The sequence below is a fragment of the Panthera pardus genome, unplaced genomic scaffold (assembly GCF_024362965.1).
Source record: "Panthera pardus isolate Hobbes unplaced genomic scaffold, ASM2436296v1 HiC_scaffold_7, whole genome shotgun sequence".
NCBI classification, from domain to species: Eukaryota; Metazoa; Chordata; class Mammalia; order Carnivora; family Felidae; genus Panthera; species Panthera pardus.
Genome location: NW_026527002.1, coordinates 39321175 through 39339847, shown reverse-complemented (window position 1 = coordinate 39339847; position 18673 = coordinate 39321175). Strand labels below are relative to the sequence as shown.

Genomic DNA, 18673 nt, shown 5'->3' with positions numbered 1-18673 from the left:
GTGTCTTCAAAGATACTTTGCTTATGGTAACAGCCTTCATTGAAACAATGAAGCAAAGTATCTGGACACATAGTAGGCACACAACAAACTTCCTTAGAATGAACATAACGACTGTGAGGGTGATTGAGGGGTTGAGTGTGTGATTTAGTAGTATTTATACTTGATGTGGTAGTTCGTAGACAGATGTGAAATTTGAATGCAATTGAAATACGATGTTTTAAGTAGCTGATAACTTTAATATTGTAATACATTTCAGAATGGTTTATGATGTGGGCCATAATCCTGTCACGAAACATATGATCATCACCTAACACAGTATTTGAAATCTTGCCAGCCAAAATTATCAATAAGAAATAATTTTTATCCCAATTAAAAGCTGACTTTATTTCATAACCATCTTATAATAATTGCCTTTAAAGAGTTGTTAACAGATTTAATCATTTGTGTAAAAATATTATCTTATATTTTTTAGACAAAATTCAGGAGAGCTATATTTTAATACCTACACACACACACGCACAAATGTATTTTTTTTGCTTCACAGTTAATTGGGAAGTGAATGTCATGTTTAACTTATGGCCAACTTAGTTTGCCTAGAATTTTCTTACTTTCTTGTTTTGCCTCTCTCATCTGTCAGTCCACATCTCTGGCTTTTTAAACTTCTTTCCAAGAGACTTTCACTCTTATATTCTTACAGTTTTATTTGTCTTTCACTTCCTCTAATAGTCTATTGCTCCTTCCATTAGTCAATATCACACTCTCATTATTCTTCTATTTTTACTGCTTTTTAGCTATAATCATAAGCAAGCTTGAGCCTTAAAAAACATGCTGTAAAATGTGTGTGTGTCTCTGTGGTAGATTTCATTATTTGTCCAGATTCTTCACTTATCCCTGCATACACTCCCAGGACCAGCTACATTATTTGCAGGACTTACTACAAATTGAAAATTCAAAATTAAGAATTTCAAGATAGCAACAGCAGAGCGTTAAACCAATCACAGGATCTAAGCATGGAGACTTGTGTAACATACAAGGAACTCACCCCACTAAAGGAGCCACGTCCACAGCCTTTGCCATATGACTTTGCAGTTCTTTCTCTAGAAGCAAGTGTCTCCCCCATCCTACTGATGGTAGGTGCTAAGGTCTGAATGTTTGAGTCCCCCTCACCCCCAGAATTCATATGCTGAAATCCTAATCACCAAGGTGATGGTATTAGGAAGTGGAGTCTTTGGGAGGTGGGTAGGTTATGAGGGTAGAGTCCTCATGAGTGGGAATGGTACCCTTATAAAAGAGCCCAAGAAATATCAGTTCCCCTTGTGCAGTAGGAGGGTATAGTGAGAAGAAAACCATCAGTGAGGAAGCAGGCTCTCAGCAGAACTAGTCTCCAGAACTATGAGGAATAAATGTTTGTTGTTTATGAGCATCCAGTTTATGGTATTTATGTTACAGCAGCCCAAATGGATGAAGGCATTGGGTTTGACCATGTGATTTTTTTCTGGCTAATGGGGAATGTGAACACAAATGACATGTTCCAGGTTTGTCTAGATCATAAAAAGGCATTAGATGTCTGTGTTTGTCCGTCTGTTTTTCTGTCATGGCAGAAGGACATACATGTCATGTATGAAGGACATGTCTCAACTAACTCCTGGCCATGGGAGATTTAACCTGTAGTATAAAGTTAAGCCCGGCTGAGCCTGGCCTATACCAGTCAGCCCCAGCCAACCTTCAGACACGTGAATGAGAATAAATGATCGGTAACCTGATCTGTTGGGTTTGGGAGTGGTCTGTCACACAGTAAAAGCCAACTAATCAAGTAAATGAAAACAGTTCATCTAAGAGGCTCTAGCAGACAGAAGTGTGGCGTCATTGATCCTCACCTCAGCTTTTCCTGTCTCACGCCTCCCTTACCCAGCTCACACTGTGGATTAGTGAGTTGCCATATCAAGACCCTGGTTGCTCCCCACCCCCCTCAAAGCCAGGCAGTTTCACCAGGCTCTAAACTCTAGACTTACTGCCTGCTTCTCCAGTTCCACTCTTGGTTCTGACAGCCTTAGCTCCCTGTCCTGCTAGGGATGTCCTATCACACACACACACAAAGCATCATTCTATCAAGGTATTTGTTGTGACTGTGCCTTCTGTCTTGTCTCCTTGCCTCTACTTTTGGTGCTTTTTTTTTTTTTTTTACTATCTTCCAACTTATAGTAGGATTGACCTTTCAAAAGCATAAGCCAGTTTCTGTCATTCCCACGGTTATATCCTCTTGTGGCAATGTTTGGTAATTGGAGTAAGTAAAACTTATTACACAGCTGCTATTGTTGACCTCACATCCCTCCATTCCTCTGTTTTTCCCTGTGCTCCAGCCAGACTAACCTTTCTAAACAATGCCATGCCCATTTCCATCTCAGAGCCTTTGATCATTCTGATGGAAACATGCTCTCTACCCCATCTTCAGTTTTTCCGTGATTGTGAGGTGTTCCTACTGATCCACTCCTATTACTGTCCTGTTTTATTCTGGAAGACATCATGTCTGAAGGGATATTAAAAATCAAGTAAAAAGGGAAAAATGCAATGCATAATTTACAGAAAATAGCAATAATGAATAAAAGGGACCAGCGACCAGATCTGGGGCTGCTAATTCTTTGAACATTGAACCAAGGAAAACCGACAGTTAGAAGGCATGACAGTTCCTTCCTGTACTCTCAAAATAGGAGAATCTAAGAGGGCCTTCTGTTGTTTTCCACCTGTTTTTTTATGAGGTAAAGCATGAAGTGGCTATTAAGAGATTTTCCTTATTCCTACTTCCTCATGTTTATTTTTGATGAAATATTTTCTTGATTCTGGCCAAATGTCTACATGTCTTAATTTTGGGTAATAATGCTAATTTTATATATATATATATATATATATATATATATATATATATATATATATATATATAAACTTGTATCTTCATAATATTTTCAAGGGAATTATAGGGAGAATATATCAGAAGCTATCAGGCAGACATATTCTTTTTATTTTAGATGTTTATTTATTTTTGAGAGAGACAGAGTGGGGGGAAGCAGAGAGAGAGGGGACAGAGGATCTGAAGCAGGTTCTGTGCTAACAGCAGACACCCCAATGCGGGGCTCAAACTCAGAAACCGTGAGATCATGAACTGAGCTGAAGTGAAGCTTAACTGACTGAGCCCCCCAGGTGCCCAGCAGACACTATTCTAAACTGGAATTTGATAACATTCTTTGTTTTTTCATTGACTTTTTTTTTTTATATTTGACCTCCTGCCTTTTTCATTCACAAATCAACCAACATGAAGATAAATCCTTATAAAAATTTCTATAAAATATTCTCTATTCTTTACCAAAGAAAAATAATGATAAATTTTAATTGTTGTTCAGTAAATTGCCAATATTATTAAAGCTTGCAGTAATTATGGAGATGGTAAGAATATGTAAAGGATAAAAAAAAAGTTATACTAAACAATTACCATAAAACACTTACGTGCAAATCTTGTAAGCCACAACCAAGGTCAACAGGAATAATGATTAGGGCTATGGATTTGACCACAGCAAGGTACTGCCATGTGAAATGCACTAAAGCTTTGTCAAGCTTAAAGAAGGATCATAATTGACAGAGAAGGTAGACAGAGTAGAGGAGGGATGGGCTCCACCCCTTGATATTTAGGGATGAGACCGAAAGACTCCAAAACCAGGTAATTATAAGCAGTCGGGCAGAACTGAACTGTCTATTCATCATATGATAAAAGGGAAAAGAATGATGTCCTTTAGTGGAAGTGGGAGACTGGTGCATGGCAGAAGCTAGTCAGTCCTGTGTCTGGATGGAACTAGAGCCTAGGAAATAGTCCCACAAAAAAAGGGAGAACAAATGAGAAAATACAGGAGAGGGAAAAAAACATCATAACTTGAAAGTATCTCTTTTCTTAGATGAGTCTGAGATATAGCTAGGAAGAAATGCTACTTTCAGGGATGAATCAGGAATGTGTCCTTTGCTATGGTTTACATAATGTTCATTCAAATAGCACATTATACAAATCCTTTCATAGTTACTAACATTTCATATAAAATAGTTACTAACATTTCATATAAAAATATATGGGATAAGTTGATAAACTTGTTCATTTATTATTATATTATATGTATTTTGTTTATATAGATAAAATGTTTCACTTGTAGAGAATTTATTTTTTTTTAAAAATTTTTTTTTAACGTTTATTTTTGAGACAGAGAGAGACAGAGCGTGAACAGGGGAGGGGCAGAGAGAGAGGGAGACACAGAATCTGAAACAGGCTCCAGGCTCTGAGCAGTCAGCACAGAGCCCGACGCGGGGCTGGAACTCACGGACCGTGAGATCATGACCTGAGCCGAAGTCGGACACTTAACCGACCGAGCCACCCAGGCGCCCCCACTTGTAGAGAATTTAATAAAGAAAAATAATGGGAAACAGAGGAAAAATATGACACTTATGGAGCCCTCAACATAATTTCTTATGTACAACTCTTGCTTATATAATTTGTAATTTGATCTTATCATTGGTGAATTTTATTATAAATTAAATATTTTCTAGCAAGAGTTTTAGTTAAAGACTTCACCTTATGTTTTATAACCACATTTATTGAATTATGTAGATATTATAGTATATTTAAAAGTTCTTATTTTTCCTCTAAAGCTAAATCATGCTCATTATAGTGCATCTCTTGGTTAGGTAAATAACATACATAAGAGATTTTTTTCAGGAAAAGTTTTTTAGCGGTACATTTTGTGAATCATTAATTATTTGAGATTGTCTACCATGACAACTTGGGTGGGTATAAAATTTAGTTACATCCTTTTGCACTTAAGTACTCTAAAGAAGTTATTTTACTATCTTCTGACATTAAATATTTTGGAGAAGTTGAAAATCTGCATGATTTTTCTTCTCTTACCTGTGAACTTCTTCTTTTTTCTTCCTAGATGCTTACGGAAGTCTTCAATCTTAAGAGTTATTTTTCAGGAAGCTATGTTTGTTGTTTGCCTTTATCACATTGATCACCTTTACACATGTTAACCTCATTTTTTGAAGTCTTATTTAAAATCTTTTACTTATAAGACTCAGCATATGTGTAACTCTATGGATTATTTCTTTCTCAAGAAAATTAGTGCATTTGATATATCATTTTGTCTGTCATCAGAACAAGGGAGACTCTAATGTCAATATTTTCTGCTACTTTAGTTTTTACTTCAATAAAACTTATTTAGCACCAGTTTGGTAACAGGCAGTGTGCTGGCGAAGGAAATAAGGGAAGAATAAAATATGTTCCCTGCCCTCAGTAAATTTATAAATATTCTTATGCTGTGGCTCTTGATAATCACAGAGGCTAGTTCTAGAATGTAGAAAAGAGCTTGAATGTCTTTGAAGAAGAGAGACTTACTTAGTTCAATTGACTTTCACATGCTGCCTGAGTAAAATCTCATCAACAGTCCTGTTGTATGCTTAACAATAACAAAATATATACATAAATCTATGTGCAGCAGTTTATAAATATATCCACATAAACAGATGCTATTCAATAATAGTTTCTATGTTTATTGTGTGGCACATGCTGTGCTAAACCCTTTTTTAGATCATCTGACTTAATCTTCACAATAACCTCATGAGTTATATTTTATCTGTCTTTTACAGATGAGGAAATGAAACTAAGTTGAGTTCCAAGGTCAGACAATGCTTAGCACAAATTAGACACTCAAATCAAAATTTACTGAATAGGAGAAGAAACTAGGACTTAAATCCAGGGCAGTGTGAATACAAAATCTTTGTCTTAACCACTATACTAAACAGCTCATCAAGGGGAAACAAACAAAAATAACAGCACAAATAAAAACAAATCAGTTCTGGCTAAGGTTCAAAGATAGGAAGACTAGAATTAAACCAGTCATGAACTCTAATTCTGTATTCAAGATCAATTGTCTGCTTTCTTTTCTTCCTTTTAAGTAGAACTTTAACTTTAATTAGACATTTTAGCATATGGAAGTTAATAAATCTTTACTCAGATATCAAAGTCCCAAATATGAACTGTAAGATTTTGATACCCAATAACCAATAGAGAATTAATAGAGGCTAGATGGGAGTTTTAAATCAAAATTAGGTATGTAAATTTACATTTAAATAGAAAAGGAATTTAATGTTTTTAAAAAAACTATTACACAAAATTATCCTGTATTTAAGCTGGTGGTGATTTCTTTTAATTAATATGTGGAAAAAAATAATAGCAGGAAATAAATTATCTAAATAGTCACCACCCATAATGAACCAAACACGGTGATAGGTGACAGCTTACATTAAAAAAAAAAAAAAAATGAGGGGGCTTTTATGAAATAGTTTATGTAAAATAATTATATTTGTTTTTAAGTATTAATCAAATGCATTTATCTTTATACTTCAATAATATAAATGTAATTGTATAATAAATATATAAAACAAATACTATTTTTATGCTAATAAATATAATAAATACTTATTGGGGAAAATTTCAAAATAGAAAATGCAACAACAACTAAAATGTCACTCATGATCCCAATACCCATAGGTAACAGCTGTTGAAATTTTTATGATATCTTCATTCATGAAACACCTAGCATACTGTGAGGGGATGCTGGTATGAGGGCATCAGTAACGTGACTGGACAGTTTGATTATTACACTGACTAGTTTCCACAAAGGAAAAAAAAAGATTTGAAGTTTAATTTATATGATTTGTTTTTAATCAGTTCTTTTCTGAATATTCTCTGTGGCTTGAAATATAATAAATAGTATTATGGAATATAACTTACAATGATTCTATAAAGTATAGACAGTCAAGGACAGAAATTTAAGATGGAAGGCCAAAAAGATGCCATAAAACAGTTGTAAAGTAAAGAATTTGTATCATTTTTTAACTGCAGAATAACAGTAAATAAAAAAGAGTATGTTACGCATTTAATCCAGAAATTCCCACACTTCTTCCTTCACACAATTCATTATATGGGCCCCGAAGGAGCTTCTGCGTAAAAACAAAGATCTAATTGTGTACTTTAAAAACTGGTTACACAGTTTACCTAGTTTAATAATCTTGAACAACAAAGGAGGGATTTTTCGGGGTGGGTGGGGGCTGGAGTTTGGTTGACGCTCCATGGCTTGAGGCATGGGAAAGGAGAGTCCAGTTAGGAAAGCAGTACATTTATGGCAGAAGTGGATTACTAAGTGGATAATTAATGGTGGTGAAGATAGCAGATCTCCCCTCCCTCCTTGGGCTTCTTCTCACAAGTGAGCTTATAGCCCTGAGGAAGGTTTTTTGTTTTAAAGACCATTCTTTCTGAAACTTTTGGTCTTTCTGTGGTTTATTGAGCTAGTCTCTAAGGTTCAAGGGGGTCAAAGCAGAAGATATCTTCTCCAAGGCATTAAACAGACATTAAAGGAACAAAGCCAGTCTGAAGAGTTTTCACAGGGTCTTCTTCAAAGATTTAATCTACAAAGGAGTTTTTTTCCTCCACATAAGACATTTAATGACTTTAGGAGTCTTAATTTATATCTTTTGCCCTTTCAGTAAAATTTAAAACTGATCAAATTTAAGCACATACATTAATATTAACAGTGTACAGATAACTCTAAAGACTAAATCAAAAGTTTGGGGGTAGGAAGCGGTTTATGATAGATTTGTATCTTGATTCCCCCTACATATTAGAATTTTTAGATGCATTAATAAACACTATATATGCATGTATAGTAAGAGCATGTGTAATTCTTTCCAGCTCAAATGACCTATGTATCACATCCACATGCAAACATGTATATTTCATTCTTAGGTTATTTAAAATGACATTACATCTTTGTAGTAAGTCTTTCGGGGTACAGCCAGCAAAAAACAACAAGCACATGATTAAAGCATTTTCTCCATTGATGTCATTGCCATAAATAGAGAGAGCCAGATAAAGAGTAGATAACATTAATAGTAAAATGCATATTGATTACTATTTATCAATATAGTCATAAAGTGCTATTGTAATGGTACAATAATGGTTATCTTGGTAAATTCTTATAGTCATACCCATGATATGAATAAAAATCATTTGAGCAATAGTGTCTTGTATTGTGAATCATAATATAAATAATTACAGAAGAATAACTTTTTAAATGTCTCATTTTTACTGCATGTGTGTGTATGTTCACACATGCACATAGATCATGTGTCTTCATTTAAAAGCCGTGGCTTCTATAAAATTTAATTACATCTCCCTGCAGCTTTAAATTGTGAGTGGCTCTAAATCAAGTGTGTCTTCAAAACAGGGGCTGCTTCTATTAAATTTAATTATGTTTCTCTGCATATTGCACAGTGGAGGTGTAGTTGCTAAATGAGGGCATCTTCTATGAAAATGGCACAGGAAAGATGTAGAAACAAGCGGGATGGCCTTCATGCTTCTTTGAAGTGGATAAAAATACTGTTGTCTTGCCATAGTCAAAACTCTCTGGAACCAGCTTTAGTAATGTAAGACAAAGCCAAGAAGATTGAATTTTTCATGCTATTTTCACGTATGATATGTACATTTTTGGAAATATTCCATTTATGTTAATTTTTCAATACATTAAATATGAATTCAAATGATTGAAATGTAGAAAGTCTTTTGCATTATATTTGAATTTCAGAACCATATGCGTCACTAATTTCCAGTCATACAAAAGGGATTAAAGAGGCAAAGCAGCTTGAAATTATACTTTCTTTTGTTAAAAAACAAACAACAAAAGAAGAATACTGGGGATTTTTTTTTTGTAATTTCCAAAGATAAAACTTTTCTTTTTCTTTTTAAAATCATAAGTATACATACATGTATATATACATCTATATATATGACTTGATATCTTAATAGTTGCTTGATCATATGACCTATTTTTATGAGGGTATACATTTGATCATACATGTGTTAAATATTAAAAGCCGGCTTTTGAAAACTGGTAAAAACAGAGAATTCATGAATGGATCACCTGTAAAATGAGATTGACGCAGTACCTGTTGTTAAGCACTTACTGATTGATGTTATAAATCAGGGTAATATACGTTGCTTAAACATAAAGTCTCTATAGATGCAGGCTAAGTAAAATGGATAATTATTTCTATATGTGTTTCACAATATTCAATAATATATTATTATATAATTTATTATTATTACCATTATGGAATTGCTTCTGTGGGGGGTGGGGGTGGCAGGAAGTTGATTACCTCAGTATTACTCTCCCTCAAGGAGATGGAATTTTCAAGCATTACCATTTGGGGGGTTTAGTACTTAGAGAAGTAGGCCTAACTAAAATAAACATTACAGAAGTTCATGTTCCCTAGCTCACTCAATGGAATAGTCTTTTCAGTTTTTGCTTTTTCCTTCTTCTATAAGCTAGAGTCCTTTCCTAGAATGAAAGCAAAAAATGGCCTTTTCACTCTTGAGCAAATTAAAGTCCTGGCCAAACGTTTTCTCAACTTGCATAGAAGTGTAATTAACTCACTCAGCTGGCTTTTTTTTTTTTTTTTTTTGACATGCAGACCTCGTGGTGTTCTGCTCCAGTCTTGAGAGTTACCACGCATTGCAGCAGACATGTTTATTTGCGTAAAAGGACACCTTGTGATAACAGTGGCAGTACTCTTGCAACTTGTCCATTTCCTGAACTGCTTGGAAATGTATCGAAGACAAACACTACAGATGCAGGTACCCCAAAGTCATACATGTAATCTTTTACTTTGGTTTAAAATCATGACATCAGAGATCCTGCCAGATGTGGGTCATGTGCCTAGATAACCGTATAGAAGTGAACATTTGAAATGGCCATCCTCTAATTTAGGTGGAAACTTATAGAAATAAGAGAAATCAGTCTTTATGGATCAAATTTTTATTGCAATCTATATCTACTGGCTGAGAGCAAGAATGGGATTTTCAACTCTAGAGAGGCTATTTCCTACATTAGCTCAGATTGAGAATGCTCTGAGAATCAACATTACAGATTAACAGTTGATTTTGTATTATTCAGAGTGTGTGTTTATTAGAACCCCTCTCATGACATATTTTCTGTTAAATTCATCAACACATCACAATTTAATAGGCATAGCTTGTAAAAATGATTTGTAGATTATTTGTTTAAATTATGGTCATTGGGCTGATTGGCTGGCTGTTCTAGAGTAAATGTACCCAAATAAATTACAAACCGAGATGTTCATTAGTAAATTGGGGGCATGAGGGTAAAAAAGTAAAACCAGCTAGATGCACAGAGCTTAGCTGAGTATGGATGTACTCAGGTACCAACATCAGTTTGGTACTTGCCAGTCTTCATTTTAGTATCTTTTTTCACTAAATAGCAATAGAAAAGGCTCCATTTTTATGGCCTGTAAGAGTGTGCCATATACATAGTGCTATATATATGCATTAAATTGCAAAGCTTTCCCCATTCCATTTTCACTATTTCTAAATACTGTCTAAAATAAAATGATTAAAATGTCAGTGGATCCACATGCATTCCATTTTTGCAATAAGCATTTCTTTCTACAAAAGAGAAATGCTGTTTAATTTCAGTGTGATTGTGAATTTTGTAAAATGAGGATGTAATAGCATTTTACTTAAACTTATAGCATCTTCTGCTCATATTGTGTTTCAGAATAGTTCCTTCATAATTAAAGTGTCAAAAAACACATTTGTAACAAGAATGATGAAATTCATTCTGAATAATCCGTCAGCAAATAATAACCTGCATTTCCTGCTCTCAAACAGAATCATTTAATACCTTTCAATCATTCAGTTCTTCCCTCTTTTTTCTTTTTTCTTGTTACTCTTAGAAAATAACTTCCTATAACAGCTTAGAAACTATTTTATGGGCTTAATGGAGGTTTTTCTTTAGCTGGAATGTTATATGGTTAGCAAATGTTTCTATAAATATGTAAAATGCTCTTCCCTGAGTCCCCACTGGATGCCTCTCAACTAGAGCATTTCCAAAACAATAAACAAGGCAAACAAAGAATGCTTCAAAATAATCATAATTTCACATTTCCCCCCAAACATTGTTCATTTATTTTTCTATTTTATTGGTGAAAACAGAAATCATATTGAGTGGAGGATTTCCCCTCACATAGAGATGAAGGCAGGTTGACATTTAGGAACTATGGCATATTATGTTTCTGAAATATGGAAGGAGCAAGTCAGATTATTCAAGTGCATTTTCTCCATCTAAGATCTTGTTTTATCATTGCCTGTTTGAAGTGATACTCATTTTACATTTACTTTTAAAAATGTAAATTAACAAACATATTACTTATATACGTGCATGTATACCTACCGGGGATTGTGATATAATGCACATATGAATGAGCAAGTAATGTCCGGGTGCATAATTTAGCTTCTATCGTGAGAATCAGTTTTCTGCTTGGCTTAATATTTTCATGCTACATGTGCCTGAAACTTAGCGTTTGGAGAATTACTGGATTAGGCAATCTATCTCAGGATGATAAACCTATTTATATAGTACATACATCCTGAGTTCTCGTATCTCTTTCCTTTGCATGAAGTTTAGTACAATATTCCAACTGTACGAGGCATGGAACTATAAATTGTTTTATAGTGTATCTTAAGATTTTACTGTAGCACAGGTCAAGCATAATTGTTAAGAGAGAAAAAGAAAATCTTCTAAAATAATTTATTCTTCTAAAAATGCTTCTACCATCCACTGCAGCTGCAGAGTCATAATGCTTTCATTAGAGATCACATCTGGGCTGAATTAAAACAGGAGCCTTTCCCAGCCCTGCAGTGCTTGTCAGGTTGAAAGTTTTTCTCAGAGCTCCTGAAGCCTTTCCAAAAATCAAGGGCTAAGACAGAGAACAGACCTTGTCACGAGCTGGTACCAGGCTTTAAGTACATTCCTGCTATGTTATTCACCGTCTGGCTCTAATTTGGAGGTACATCTCCCTTGTGCTCACTTTATTAACTTACATATGACTAGCCCTTTTGTTTAATATGGAAATAAAGAAAACAGGGTTTGTTGAAGAATAGTACTATACACTGAGGCTTTTATTTTTCCACACATTCACTTTTTTCCCCTATATGTTTGCTCTTTAAAGCAATTTCCCCATATTTGAACCACTTGGATAATAAAAAAAAAGTAGATAACATGGAGAATTCATAACAGACCTTGTTTTCATCTTTATTTTATAGAAAGGGAGGGGGGGAAAACTACATAGATTTTAATGCATTGTATTTTTTTTTATTTTGGCCATCAATTTTATCTTAGAATTCCAAAAGAAAAGGTCTATTGGTGTTAAACATAGACGCAATGATATCAAAGTAAAATTACATAAATTTTGGTGAAATTATTTCAAAACTGTGTTATAAAGTTGAATACAATGGACACTAACTGTTGAGATGTCATGACATTAATAAAGAATGGAAGTATATTAAAATTTTTTTAAAAATCCCGAGGTGTATTAGGAAGAAATACACTACCAATAAAAGAGAAAAAGGAGCTAAAAAATTATCGGGAATGTGTTTCTGATGACTGAACAACCCTCATGCTCCAGATGATTAGCATTTACTAATCTGTCCACTTGTAGAGCACACATACTTTTATTAAAATCCCAAATCTTGGGACAAAAGGAAGATACAAATTCTGTGAGGCTCAACATACCACAAGAGAAACAGGTGCACAAATAGTGATAATGCAATTGCCATGTACTGAAATACAGGTCAACGTACAGCAGTAGCAGTGATTAACTCTGCCTGAGGAGGTCACCTTTGAGCTGGTCTTTGAAGGATGAATAGAAGTTCACTAAACTTTGGAGTATTTACAGATTTTAGCACATTTTTTCATTTTCTCTTCACCTGAATTTACCAGTTGCTATTTTTTGGGGGTAAAAAAATGTACTTCACTATAGCATTGATGTATTCTCTACCTTTAGTATTAATTCTAAAACTGACATTATTCTGACCAATCTTTTTCCTAAGTGTTTTAATGGCATTATAAATTAGAAATGCGTTTTTCCTCCTCCTGTGTAAGTGGAACTTAACTTTTAGCACATGTAACAGGAAAAAACTAAAGAGTCGAGTCAATCCAGAGAATACGTGAGAACGTCAATTTAATTGATGTCTCTCTGAATCTTAACTTTTTCATTAAAAAGATGGGGATAATGCCTGTCCCACGGAATTATGAGGATATAATAAAATGATGTATTTTGTGAACTAGGACAGTAGCTACCTCATAGTAAGCTAACATTCAGCAAACATAATTCTGTTCCCTAAATTTTATCTCCAAATGAGATGAACAAGCCTTGGCTCAAGCTAATTCTCTTTCAGTTTACTAATGTTGTATTTCAGGGTATAATGAAATGTATATATGATAAACATTAATGTCCATCTACGTTAACAATGAATGCAGATTGTTTGACAGTGATCTTTATAGAAAGTAGATTAATAGAAGAACACAGATAATAAAGCACCTCTAATTTCACTACCTATGTATCTGGAGTTAATTTCTTGATGAACAAAATGATGTGTGCATTCCCGTGATATATTGCTTTCCACAAAAAGTCTTGCAAGCTTCCTTGAAAGCAAGGGTTGCCTTTGCCATTGCTTTTACAGGCACTCTCTTAGTACCTAGTAAAATATTGCATCCAAGCCTAGGTGTTCAATAACTGTTTGTTGCTTTACTGCCTCTTGTTCTTGAAACTTAGATTTAGGATTTCCCAGAGAGCACTGGCACAATTTTGCTGAGTAGGAAAGACACAACCCAGAATGCCTGAGTCAAGTCACCTGTTTCTATTTGTGATTTATAAAATGTCAGACCTTCAAACGAAAATTTTCAAATGTAAAGCAAATTAAATGCTATAGCAACACTGAATGTATCTATAAAATGATAAGAACAGCCTCCTAATTACAGGAAATACAAACACTTAAGAGGATCCAGAGGGGAAAGTATGTTCCTTATTCTCATTCACTGTTCTTTACTCCTATATTAGACTATGAAGGTAAAAGGACTTGTTTTACTTAACAAAGCTGGCTAGCTGTTTCTACGGAAATTCTTTTTCATTTTATAACTCATGTGAATGTCAATGTCAAAGTAACAACAGCACCACTGGGATGAAATGGATAAAAGACTCCTGGTCAGATGAAATTCTCTTTCCATTAAGATTTACCCTTCATGTTTTCCATTAACTATTGTCAACTCAGCTTCTTTCCTCATCGAAAGTGGCCAGCTGATGGATGCTTATGTATAGAATGGTGCAAGATAGGAAAATACTTCTATGTGTTTTTTTAAATCTTTGTATGGAAAACAAAATATGACAACATTTCTAGGCTACACTGTTTTACATATCAATTGTGAAGTATCACATTTCTTAATCATAACTTTTGATGCTATATATATACCTACAATAGCATTTTAACCTTTTATTCAAGTTTACCTTGTGTGAAGTGTTTAGTTTATAAGACTGTATACATTTCATAGACTTATAAACCCAAGTTTAAAAAAACTAAAGAAATAAGTCCATAATTTAACACAATTCATTCACTGGTCTACTTCAAAATATTTTCCAGCCTGTGATTGTGTGTTACCTAGAATGAAATATTGAAAAAAAATTATTTAAAGTCACTTTCTTTACAATGAATTTACTTTTGGAATGATGGCAGTGGGCTTGCAGTTTCTATTACACTCAGTACTAATGATCAAGTTTAGAACATGGCTTCCAAGAATAAAATTTTACTATAATTAAAACTACAAGAGGGGCTCCCGGGTGGCTCAGTCGGTTAAGTGTCTGATTTCGGCTCAGGTCATGATCTCATGGTTTGTGAGTTGCAGCCCTGCATCAGGCTCTGTGCTGACAGCTTAGAGCCTGGAGCCTGCTTCAGATTCTGTCTGTCTGTCTCTGCCCCTCCACGGCTCACACTCTGTCTGCCTCTCTCTCAAAACTAAAATAAACATTAAAAAAACTACAAGAAAAAATGTATTTCATTTATTAGTCAAGTATTATATACTTTTCCTTTTAACAAGAAAAATCTTAAATACAATCTCTGACTATGCTTGATAGGTTTTGGCACTCAAAATTCACCTTACAGTGTTTTATTATGGTTTTCCATGGGCAGGTTGGAAATATCAGGAAATATACATTTGAAAATTAAGAAACATAAAAATCATATGATTTCTTGGCAATGTGCTTAATCCTGTGATAGAACCTTGAGCATTAAATCATTTCAATACACTTAAATAACAAAGTCAAGGGCCATGTTTTTCCTAACTTCAAGATTTTAAAAAACAGTCACCAAGAAAATATTATTTTTTTCCTTCTGAGAATTTCTCTAGGATAAATTAGTTACATACTTAGAACAAAGTATCTTTTCCACCAAAAGGAACACAGTTAAGGAAATTGACACATCAAATCAAGAGCTATGCAGGAAAGTCAAGAAAATTGTAGTAAATTTGCCATGAGACGGTGGCAGTTGGAAAATCAAAGAGGGCCTATCTAAAAAAAAATCTTGAAATAAAGAAATCAGTAAACTTTGTGATGTATTAGATTGGAGAAGCTAAAGAGTCAGTTTAATAGCAATACTTACAGCATTGGTGCATGGGAAATACTGATGAGTATAGAAGGGATCATTCATCACATGCTTATTAGGTGCCTCAGACTGTGATTTCTCCCTGCCCCACCCTCCATGTTTAGTCAGTCACCAAACTAGTCTTTCTCAAATCTGTCCCTAACTTTCCACCTTTACAACCACCACATAAAATGGCCTTTGAACGAGGCTTTCTACTTCCAGACTGGCTCAAGGTTAACTACCATGTTAGAGATATTCCAGTATAGGAAATATAGACAGGTCACATAACTGCAGTGGCTTCCCAGGACTGTCAGGACAAAATCAATCTCTTTTCCCTGACAACAACAACAACAAAAATAACCCTCAGAGTCTCTACCTACCTCCTTGCTTCTCCAACTGCTTGCACTTCTCCAAATACATCAAGTGATTTCATACCTCTGTCCTTTTCCATGTGCAGCTACCTCTTGATACCCCTTCTCCAGTCTTCTCCTAGTCAATTCCTGTTCATCTTTAGGGTTCAGCTCCACCATTCAAGCATCACCTTCCCTGAGAGTCCTTCCTCTGTATTTCTCTATCTTAACCACTGATACTACATTGAGTACAGATAAAGAGTCTAAGTATTTTCCAGGTAACGAGCCCTTTGAAAGTAAGGAGTGTATCTTTTGTATTTTGTAAACCCATGCAAGGGTCCAACCTGACTGAGCTAATAGTGAGTGTTCAAAATATGTATGCAATGCACTAATTAATGAATGAGTGAATTAATAATTATAAGAAACTTTAAGTGAGAGGCAATGTGTGCATACTTTTTGTTTTCTTCATGGGACTGAAAGGCAGTACTGAGCATATAGGTGTTCAGTATTCAGTGCCATGAATAGAAAGTGTATTTTGGAGACACAAGTTAGGTCAACCTGGCGTTTTCAGCTTGAACGTTTGAATTCCATATAAGAAAAAAAAAAGTTGTCAACTTGTCCTGTATCTAATCTTTGATTTATTAGGTTGTTCTGAGAAGGCCACTTAATTGTTCAGTGCTTAATGTTTTCCTTCTTGGGAAAGCATACTAATAGTTTCAGATCTCCTTCCTTCAAATAGTGTGATTAATAAATTATGCAGTCTAGTTTTATGAAAAATGAAATAAAGCATCCTATATCTTTATATATTTTTGTATACAATATATACTTAAAGAGAACTAAATAGCTATATAATATTTTCTGTTTTCTGCCACGCATTTAATATTTCAGAATTTCAATCAGCCTTGATTGTCTCCAATATTTCCTGTCTCAGTAAAGAGCACCGCCATCCATTAAGTTGCCCCAAAAGCCCATGATTTTTATTCCTCGTTCTTCAACATCTCTTATATTTATTCATCAACTCTGCTACATCCCATATCCTAAACCATTTCTGTTACCAACTCCCTAGCCTGGGCCACCATTAGTTCTCAGCTAGACAGTTGAAATAAACTTCTGTCTCCCATTCTCCCAGCCATGCTCTTTTCTAAAATATTCTTGAAACTGTAGTCAGAATGGTTTTCCAGTGCTCACATCTTACCATGTTACTCCCCTACTTTAAACTATAAAATGGGTCAGTGGCTTCCAAGTTCAAACCCAGCTTTTACGGTCTAAGCCTTATCTCTGACATCTCCTCACCTTGTACTCTATACTCTTACTATATAAAACTTGCTTAAAATTTCTGCTCTGTCTGGAGAATGGACTTGGGTGGATGTTGTTTCTTTGTCCTAATGCCCTCTTCCCTATCTCTTCTTGGGCTAACTTCCACTCATCATTTACTTGAAAGTTTAAACTTTATTTCTTCCATAAGGCCTTCCCGGTTGCTTGACTTTTAGCCAGAGAACATCTTATTTTTAACATTTAGCACACTTCATTGTTTTCGTTTGTTTGGTATCTGCTTCCTACCAAGTGGGCAATAAGGTCCATAAAGACAATACTCTTTGCCTAGTGCCTTGCAAAATGCCTGACACCCAAGATGTACTCAAGAAACGTTTTTAGAATACAGTGAATTGATTCTAGATACACATGACATTTTTTCTCTGCACTGAGTGAGTTGATCTAAGCAATTGTTTCTGATTACTTTATTTATTTGAAGTATAAGGAAAATGAAAATTTTATTTAATTAAATCTCTGCAAAATTCTTGGTTTCTTGCTGGGAATAAAATAGAAAAAATATGAAATAATTAACAATTCTTGAGTCCCTGTTGCTTAAAATTTTCAGGGAAAATGGAACTTAAGAAAATTAAACATAGAGTTACAATTACACTTTAATTGTTTAAAAGTGACCCAGCTCTTACCTAATTTAAAAAAGCATGTGACCCTCTAATTTTGAGTAACTTATACTTTGTTACTACTTTTTAGTCTCAACACGGTGCACTAGTTTCCTTTTTTTTTTTTTTTTAAGTAGGCTTCATGCCCAGCACAGAGCCCAATGTGGGGCTTGAACTCATGACCCTGAGACCTGAGAACAAGACCTGTGCTGAGATCAAGAGTTGGATGTTTAACTGACTGAGCCACTCAGTCACCCCCCCTGGTTTCCTTTTTCTAATGGAGTTTTCTTCAGGTGAACTTAAATGTCGAATTATGGTATGGTGCTTGAATCCTTTCCAGGAGTCTTTTTAAAATCCTTTCTTACTAGGTTTCAATCTTGCTGCAATCCCTTTGACTGGAGTGACTGCAAATTACAGTTTGAAAACGGGTGACCTCTTCCTCTCTGCTAATATTGTTAGAATGAAGCTACAATGGCACCTATCAGGATAACCAAATTAGAGCAGTTCACATAAGGCAGACATGCATACAAATGTACTTTATGTACCAGATGTATCCCTCAACAGGAAAATGACAGCCATTCAGATAAAATGCTTTTATTATTTACTTTCAACAAGTATCCATAGCTGTGGCATGACTATTGTTGAATCATTTCAATAATCTTGTTATAGGGCTGGTAATAAAAGAAAAAGCACTTCAGCAAAGAGAAATGACCTGCCTCCTGACATCTTCAGAGGTACGGGATGACAGTGATATGTAGATTACTTTTCTGTTCAAACCAGCAAGAGCATTGCCAGACCTTTTCCAGCCCAGTTTATTTCCT

At 34.7% G+C, this 18673-nt stretch overlaps 1 protein-coding gene across 2 annotated transcripts in view; it reads left to right on the top strand.

Annotated features, from left to right (window-relative positions):
- Positions 1-18673, top strand: part of TRIQK (triple QxxK/R motif containing) — a 285666-nt gene that overhangs the window by 127430 nt on the left and 139563 nt on the right. The window contains exon 7 of one of the 2 annotated variants that reach the window (XR_002081102.2): positions 9559-9721. Coding sequence is in view for 1 of the 2 variants with exons in the window: in XM_053896582.1 (XP_053752557.1) it covers positions 9559-9586 (28 nt within the window). In the remaining variant the exon portion in view is untranslated. Of the gene's footprint in view, positions 1-9558; positions 13500-18673 lie in introns of those variants that run through there. The other variant, XM_053896582.1, reaches the window with a different exon arrangement.